We start from the raw sequence: 9,838 nt of genomic DNA, 5'->3' as shown, positions 1-9,838 counted from the left end.
GAAGGTTTGCCAAAAATCTAAACTTCTGGCCTGAATTTAGGATTTTCCATTTATCCTAAAGAGTAACATCTATGTTATCTTCTACTTCCCATAGTCACCATGATCTAAACTCCATAGTTATAGTAAGACTGCCAAACTTTCAGGTATAACAAAATTCCGAAGGTCCTTTCATCACTGACACACTCACCAAACTCTCACTGTCTGCGTAGCCTCGTTAAATGATCATAAATAATAAATTATTCGATATTGTGGAGCTAAGACCGAAACCTTCAAAGTTCATGAAACAAGTTCGCACAACATTAATTTACGGAAAATTAATTGTTAGTTACCAAATGTTTTCATGAAAGTTTTCACAGCGTAAATTATAGCTTAATAATGTTATAAAAGCGGCCACACGGTTTCGTATATCACTATCATATTGCCACCGAGCTTAGTGAACGTGTCTAGCTACAAAAAATAGAGATATCGTTGCTAATAATGACTGCCGGCACAAAGCGCTTGCTAAAAAGCTACTGCAGATATGTGTATTATGCGGGAGCCGGCAATTTTTGGTACGAGAATATTTACCCGGAAACAGGCTGTTATAAAATTTACAATGCCGTTTCGTTCACTATATACTTCGTTATGATACTGCTCGAGAACCTCGCATTTCTGTTTGGCGATTTTCCTGATGTCGAAAAAAATTCATCCATAATGTTCTCCGCTATTCACGATATTATACTTGTCAAAATGTTTCTTCTGCTTTATCATAAGAACTCTATAAAGAAATTGAATTACGAAATGGCAACCGTCATGGAAACTATTGAAGAGGAAAAGGTTATGAAACAACAGCAAAGGAAAGTTAAATGGGGAATAACGTTTTATGTTGTAACAGTGTATCTGTCTTTGATCGCTTATGGGGTCGAAAGTTTTAGAAAGACAATTGTTGAAGGTAAATTTGCTAACAACACTCGTGGTAATTGAAACATTAATATCTAACAACACTTAACAAGTTGTAATCCTAATTTCAGGAACCCCTTTCTACACCGTTGTCACCTACATCCCTAATTATCAAGATGAATCTGTCATTGCAAGTATATTGCGTGTATTCTTCTACATGACCTGGCTATACATGATGCTGCCTATGATATCAGCTGATTGCATGCCTATCATACATCTCATTACTATTGCGTTTAAGTTCATTACATTATGTCAACATTATGAGAAGATGAGACGAGAATTCGATAAAAACGTGCTTAATATGAGAAACAATGCAGCTACTAAGCTATTAAAAACAGGATTTATAGATGGAATCCGGATGCATCAAAAATTAATGTAGTAAGTGATTTCCGGTTTAATGTATAGAATTTAGTTTAGCACCTAGATTATAACTTTACACACAGTTTTAGTCTTGCAGATGAAATACATCGCGTATTCGGAATCATAATGTCGCTACAAGTTTGCGAAAGTTCGGCAGTGGCAGTTTTGCTTTTGCTACGCTTAGCGGTGAGCAGAAACTTTCTTCAGCTAAGAAATATTGTTGTTTGTAAATCTCTGAATTATTTATTATTATTTTTGCAACTTTTAGCTCTCTCCTTACCAGAACATAACGAATGCTTTCATGACGTATACGTTTGTGGGCTCACTGTTCTTTTTACTTGCGCTGAATCTATGGAATGCTGGGGAAATTACTTATCAGGTAAATATTATGTTTTAATAAATTGTTTTTACTTAGCACTAGAAGTAACGTACGGCTATATTGACCACTTGTTTGTCGTAGTTTAGAATGTCTTGCCAGTGCAACAAATCACACTAAAAAGGTCTTGGCCCCGATTCACCACTTGGTGTGTTTAAGGTTTTATAATATCGAAATTGGATAGTATGGTGACCACAGCTTATATACATAAATACCATCCTACTGACAAAGACATACAGCCTAGGAATAATTTCGCATAGAGATGAAGTAAGACTTTTAGAATCATTGATCGTCGTAAAAAAAGTTACATAGTTACTTTTAGGACGAAGAGTCTGAATCCAACCTTGCTCATTTTATAAAAGTTGAAACTGTGTCAACTTATCCTCCTACCTACTTGTACCTTCGGTAAGCAACCAAGGAGTTTGAGCTGTGGTGTCTTTGCGAGTTAACAGATATTAAGAATCTATAACCGTCTAAGTTTAAAGATTTGTTTTTCATCTCCATAGTTGCCTTTCGGACTTACGAATGGGATATGAGCATAGACATAGAAACTTTCAGCTTTAATAAAATGAGGATTGTCTGGCTATCACAGGCTGTCGTTAGCATCAGCGACTTTACCTCCGTGTCGTAGCAGTTTTACTATATTCTGCGTTCGATTACGTTCGATACGTTAAAATTGAACGTTTTACCTACCTATAGTTTCGCTGGGCATTTTGGCGAGTTGCTGCATTTGATCGTAGTACAATATTCAGTCGTATTCTGAAATTGCCAAACCTCCCTAAATTAACGAACGAATATGTAGCGTCAGTCACTGCTTCGTAGTTTGAAAATACTAGTAAATCATATTGTGAAAATAATAAAAAGTATCGTGTGCTGTGGTATTGGCTAAACCTGCCCAAACATTTTAAAGATACAATGAAGTTAAATATTTTAAATCCTTCTGTTATCGCCGCGTTGCAACGACTTGCGGTACGGACGGCTTCAGTGTGCTCGTGGCGTTCGAGCCGTCCACATCTCTTGTTGTGTAATTCTTGATGGGTTACTTGGGATAAGCGGGGAGAGTGAGTTGAGTGGAAAAGGGGAGTGTTTGATATCAGTCAAAGGATCCTTTAACCCTACACACAACGTTCACAAGTGCGTGACTTCACTCAAGATCATTCTCTTCCATTCTAGGATCTTGTTTTGGTTACAGTTTGATTTGTTAATTAAGTTTATTGATTGTCCTGACAAATGTTGTGAATCATAACGTTTGTTCGACATTAGTGTTCTTAATTTTGTAATCACTTTTGAGTCTGCTAAAACTTCGTGATTTCTAATATTTTTGGAGGAAGGTACCCAAGCTTTTTTCTATGTCTTTTATTCCGTATGAAAAATATCTGACTGATCGGTTACATACCTGTGTATGTGTGCGAGTGTGTGTATGAAAGCGTAACAAACAAACAAAAAAGTAGAAGAAGAAGAAGAAGTATTCATACGTGTTTCGGTTCCAAGGCTGGAGTTAACTCATCAAGTAATCAATAAAATAGATGTAAATGATCTCAAAGTGAAAGGTGCGCAATGTTACGCAGAAACACGATAAGCTTTTTCGTAACACCTTTTTGGTTGCCCCATTAATAATAGTTTCCTAAATAAACTTCAAAAAATTTAGTAAGACTGCCCGCAATTTAGTAAGACGCAAATTTAGTATAATGGTTTATATCTTTAACCAAATTAATACTGTAACCTTTACATATTGCGTAGAGAGGCAAGTCATATTACTAGAAAAAAGATTCCGGCGAATTGGTAACCTCCTCTTTTTTTGAAGTCGGTTAAAAAATGTTGAATGTGCACGTGGAAGAACATAAGAGGAGAGGAAGGCCAAAGAAAAGATGGAGTGTGTGAAAGAGCACATGTGTGTAAAATGTGGATGATGAGTTGACGAGTAATAGAGATGAAAGGAAAAGATTGACTTTTCCGACCCCACTTTAGTGGGATAAGGGAAAGGAGATGATGAATACTGTAACCTTAACACAGAACATATTACAATACCTAACAATTACTCTAACAAAACAGGCTTCGCTACTAACAAACTCAATGTTTTACTGCGGCTGGCATCTATGTCACATGGACCGGCGAACTGAAAGCGACATCAGACGTTTGGTCCTCATCGGATGCACGCAGTCGCAGAAGCCGCTGATACTCAAGGCGTTTGGTATTCAGGATCTCTCCTACTCTACTTTTGTATCTGTAAGTTACAAAACTGCTTGTAATACTACTAGCCCAGGATCCGTAGAACATTTTTACAATTGATTAATATCAAGTTATTTCTCCGTGAGTAGTTTCATCTTGATGAGACGCTTACGCTCATTCTGGTAGCTAACTGGGTTACCAGGTTATGAAAAATTCTGAGCGTCAACTCTCGGTCGAGCGTCAACGCTCAGAAATTTTTATAACCTATTTTTATTTTTATTTAATAACCTCGTTATTGAAACAAGCTGGGAGGAAGGGAATTTACCAAAAGTTGTTACTAACCAAATGTTTTTATTTTTATTTAATTATCTAACCTAACAACATCTTATACGATAGTATCTTATATATGAGCATATAATATTAAAAATCTTTTATATATTAAATAATAAGATTGGCTACAATAGCCGCAGTTTTCACATAGAGTAAACATACTCGTAATTCGTATCTAAGACGTGCCATTGCAAACCGAATACGTTAAAGTTCATTTGATCAGCTTGACAAGTCTGGTGAATATTCGTTAAATTAATAATCGGTGTACGTTTTTTTACAGTATAAACGACGTATGTACTTTTCCATTTACACTATATATGCACGAAGCGTGCAGGAAAATGCCGTGTGAACCCAGCCTTAGGTGCCAACTCTATAAAACAACGAAAGCTGCATAAACTGCGAGATAACTTTGTTTTCTTTTCAGGTAGCAAGAATGACGTATTCGATTTTCGCTGTATTTTATCAGCGCCGAGAGTGAAGATGAAGTAGCGTCTATTCTTATAAAACAAAATATATACACTTTGAAATTTGTTCGACATCTTTGAGCTTTTCAGTCTGTAACCAAAAATATATTTGTATTTAGTTTACCTATTGAATTCACATGTGCAATTCTTGCATACTTACAATGTTTAAATGTTAATAGAAGTAGTTTAATGTAAGGATTATTCAAAATCTAATAAATATAAATATAATTTACACGGTTTCTTATTGATATTCACAATCAGTATAAAAATTCAAACGAGAGTTTTTTTAATTATTAGATTTTCACGGATCATTTCTACCGCGTAGTTCCCGTTCCTATGGGTAAACGAAGATAAGAGAGCTGCATTATGAACGAGTTACATAGGTAACTATGTAACTCGTTCATAATGCAGCTTTTGATTGATGCAAAAAAAAATCGGTACGGTAGTTTCGCATTATATTTGCTATATATTACAAAACTATATATTACTTAAGAAAATTTTATTTGATCATTATAAAACCTTTCCCATTATTTCACTAGGGATACTATATCTCTTAAATTTAATCGTAACAGCTTAAAATATATGCAAATCTTTAAAAAAGACTTCGCTGCACCAAGAGTACTTGCTACAAGCTTAAGGTGATCAATCTCCAGTAATAAAAAGTAAGAATTTTCACACCTAATGTCTTTTAAATGAATCGAAGGCGATGTTGGGAACTTAACTTCTAAGTTAGTCTTTGTCTCTATCTACATTATCCTTTGGGTTGAAGAACATTTGTAGAGTTGGATAAGTTTAATAAATCAGAACATGTTCTATTAAGGAAAAGAACTGTTACTTACTTCCCGTTTGAGACATGTTTTAATTTCTTAAAATGCACAAAACTGAAAAGTTGGAGAAGTCCCGCACCGAACTCAATCCTACGCCCTCCGAATCGACGGCTGAGGTCATATCTACTGGACTATCGCGGCTCATATAATATGTCTAACCTAAGATTACCTAAGGTTAGATAATGTACATAATTAATATTTGTACATTTGTAAATAAGTGTTTACTGTTTACTATACATATATACTCCATTTCGTCTGCGTATTGAAATTCTACTAATATTATAAACGCGAAAGTTTGTATGGAAGTTTGGATGTTTAGTACTCTTTAACGACGCTACTACTGAAGCGATTTGGCTAAAATTTGGAATGGAAATAGATTTTACTCTGAATTAACACATAAGCTACTATTTATCCTGAAAAAGTCCATGGTTTCCGATCGAGATTTGCGATAACTGATGATTTTGATGATATGAATGTTTGTTAGTCTTTTACGCCTCGACTACTGAACCTAATTAACTGAAATTTGGTATTGAGGTATATTAAAGCATGGATTAACTAGTAGGCTACTTATTATTCCGAAAAAATTCATGGTTCCCGAGGGATTTGTGAAAAACTAAATTCCACGTGGATGAAGTCGCGGGCGTGCGCTACTCCAAACATACATGGTTTAAAAGCCTGTGATAGACTTTCGTCATTGAATTATTAGTATTCATTTTCACTAGAATACAACATAACGACCCGAGTCTTAACTTCTTATATTGTGTCAAAGAAAAAACTTTACGTTCTATACGTGGATGATTGGAGATAATGATAATCTCCTAATGCCACCACGGACCAAAGTTGATAGTTGCTTACGGTGCCTAATTACATATGTTCAAAGACTGACGAACTTTTATTAGCTCCTATAAAATTACAAAGTTCTTACCAATACAGGCTCTTTAGGCTCTACAGCATTTCAGGAGGGCTATATTATCGCTTACGAAGAGTTATAGACGAAGAGCCAGCGACAGCCAGACCTTCGTCATTTTGTAAAAGCTGAAAGTTTGTCAACTCATGCTCCTACTATAGATAAGTACCGTAACCAACTATGGAGTTTGGACCGTGGTGGCTTTGGGATGTAGCAGGTTTCAAGGATCCAGCCCCTTAACTACCTAAGTATAATGTGTATTTTTTTTATATTTTTATCGGCATAATATGAGAAATGATATCCCCATTCGCCAGACACTTGACTTCTTGGCTACCCATCGCTAGAGATTCTTGAAGTTTCAAATAAAATGGTGTTTTTCGAAGGGTTGCCGGAAAGCTAAGTGACTGGCGACTGAGTATACTCGTATAATTTATCATATTATGCCGAGGAAAACATACAAAACTTAGACAGTTTATACTTAGACAGTTGTGGGTTTGGATCCTTAAAACCTGCTACTTCTCAAAGCCACCACGGTATTAACTCCATAATTGGCTACCGTACTTATAGTAGGAGCATGAGCTGACAAACTTTCAGCTTTTAATACATGACGAAGGTCTGATGTTCACGGGCTCTTAGTCTATTATATAAGGCGTTGTAAATTATAATATATTTGTAGGGGGCGAGTGGCCGCATTTTCCGGAACGCCCATCTCGTGACTCGTCATTAGCAGTGGCCGACAACCTCCGACAACCGTCGCTAAGTAATTACGGGAGATTGATGGAGACCGCTCTAACCTCATTCTACGCCTCACGCTTCCATAGATCGAATGTATAACGTAATTTACAACAATTAAACTTCGCTGTGTAAAACTTAAGCGTAGCTTAAGTGCTTTATTTATTTATTTTTATTAAGATAACCAATTATTAACATGTGATATTACAATATCGGAAACCGGCTTGTTCGGGACCTATGTTAGGAGTATCTCTGCGTGATCGAATCAGAAATGAGGAGATCCGCAGAAGAACCAAAGTCACCGACATTGCTCAACGAGTTGCGAAGCTGAAGTGGCAATGGGCGGGGCACATAGTGCGAAGAGCCGATGGACGTTGGGGTCCCAAAGTGCTGGAATGGCGACCCCGCACTAGTAAGCGCAGTGTTGGCCGACCCCCCACCAGGTGGACTGACGACATCAAGCGAGTCGCAGGGATTCGCTGGATGCAATTGGCTCAGTATCGTGATGTTTGGAAGTCCCTACAAAAGGCCTATGTCCTGCAGTGGACGTCCATCGGCTGATATGATGATGATGATGATGATGATGATTACAATATCATATGTTAATAATTTACATTGGAATAAATATACTAGTAGTTATTGCACAGTAATTATAGGTTATCACAGCATTCATTATGTCAATACTACAGTTGTCAGAAATTAATGAATGTCAAATTGAACAATGCAAATTAATATGCAAAAAGAAATGTCAGACTACAATAAACTAAAAGCAATAAAAATAAAAAAGAAGTCACATAAAATTAAATAATAAAAACAAGAAATGATATCTATAAATTACAAAAAAAAATACATTATTAAAGATTACAATACAATTACAAAATTGTTATTAAATATAAGTCAATTATTAATTAAAAGTCAAGTCAAGTCTTTATGTTCTGTGTGTACAATCATTATGACATGTTACAGTAAAAATTACAAATATTAAGTTTGATCACTGGCTCCGAACTTACTGGATAGTTTACAAAGTCGTACTCCCAAGCGATTTGGCGTTCAGGTACGATGCCGTGTAGAATATACTTAAGGTATACGGTAAATAAACTTCTCTCAAGTTAACGTTACCTGTGTGACGGTATTTTAATGAGACAATATCGTAGATACTACTAATATTATAAACGCAAAAGTTTGTATGGATGTTTGTTACTCTTTAACGCCGCAACTACTGAACCGATTTGGCTGAAATTTTGAACGGAAATAGATTTTACTCTGGATTAACACATAGGCTACTTTATATCCCGAAAAATTTTTGGGTTCACGAGATTTACGAAAACGTTATGATTTTGATGGTATGAGTGTTTGTTACTCTTTCACGCCCCGGCTACTAAACCAAATCGCCTGAAATTTAAGGTAGAGATAGATTATAGTCTTGATTAACACATAGGCTACTTTCATCTCGAAAAAAACCAGGGATCCCGAGGGATTTGTGAAAAAGTAAATTCAACGCGGACAAAGTCGCAATTGTATAAAGTATTTGTCATTGTATAAAAATATATTATGTAGGTATTAAAAATCTCTGAAACCCTCTAACTTACGTGATAAAAACCAGGTATCCAAAGTGCAATATATTTGCGCTATAGAGTCTTGATCAGTAGTTAAATCAGGAATATTTAAAGTTACGTAGCACCATATGGCGTAGCATCACGTAGTACTCGTAGAGGTGCTACGTCGATCGCTACGTTAAGTTAATTTAGTTGTTTTAAATGATAGTTACGAGTAAGTTGAAGTTCATTTTGAAGTGATATCTTCATTGTAGACCGAAAATATCAATTAACACAAATAAGGTCCCGTCCCTCATTGTTAAATCGGAATTTTAAACAGCCAACTAAAGCCAAGATTAAGCCAAGAGTGCGTGATATTGGCGAAAGACTCATCAATCTTCATTAATGCGTCAACGACCCACTTGGCGCGCCTTGCCTGCGTAATTATGTAAAAGGACAGACCTAAGGCAGCCGCTAAACAGAACTCAATAATAATTAGTTAAAATATAATATGAATGGATATTTAAATATATTCTTTATAGTACATAACAAAATATATAAAACAACAATATTCACCAAGAAATAAAATAAGTAGGTAGAAATATGCTCAAAGGCGGTCTTATAGGTAGCGGTAGCTTGGTAAGTTCTTTGATAATATATACCTACTGTAAAGATTGTTGGGGTTCTTTCTAATTCTGCTAATCAGAACCAGTCAGTACTAATAGTCAATTTTGAAAATCAAAAGTGCTTGTAACGTTTAATATTTAAAAAAAGTTTAATGTATTGAAACAACATTATTTAAATACTACGAGTATACTTAATAAATAATTTACCTACTAAATTTCCTTCCGTATCAAGTTTAGTAGAGACAGAGGTCTCTCTTGAGAATTATATAGTATATACTATAGTATATACCAAGGCGGCTAACGTCCCATATACAAATAGTACTATTTACTACTACAGTACAAATACCGTGGAAGCGTCAATCAATAATTAATATACGAGATATTTCGCACTAAATTGGTTCCAAGGTATGTTGTGTGGTTTAATCGGTAAATCTTGAATTTAACCTGTTTCCACGGCGTATCGGTGATTTACTGTACAACAATGAATAGGCTCTAACGGTAGATGTCGGGAACCACTAAATCTTGGAATTGAAATTCTCCTTCGATATCGTTTCGACGCAATGCTCTTTGTGT

At 35.6% G+C, this 9,838-nt stretch overlaps 1 protein-coding gene across 1 annotated transcript; it reads left to right on the top strand.

Moving 5' to 3' along the window:
• The first annotated feature begins 477 nt into the window (after positions 1–477).
• On the top strand, positions 478–4,783 carry LOC112055793 (uncharacterized). Its single transcript, XM_024095999.2, has 6 exons — positions 478–931; positions 1,011–1,317; positions 1,389–1,485; positions 1,568–1,678; positions 3,728–3,901; positions 4,599–4,783. Exons 1-6 carry the CDS (start codon positions 478–480, stop codon positions 4,650–4,652), a joined length of 1,197 nt encoding a protein of 398 aa, XP_023951767.2. The 3' UTR covers positions 4,653–4,783.
• Positions 4,784–9,838: the final 5,055 nt, after the last annotated feature.

Source organism: Bicyclus anynana, chromosome 17, assembly GCF_947172395.1.
Source record: "Bicyclus anynana chromosome 17, ilBicAnyn1.1, whole genome shotgun sequence".
NCBI lineage: Eukaryota > Metazoa > Arthropoda > Insecta > Lepidoptera > Nymphalidae > Bicyclus > Bicyclus anynana.
Note: the sequence above shows the minus strand (reverse complement) of the source record. Positions and strands in the feature narration are given on the sequence as shown.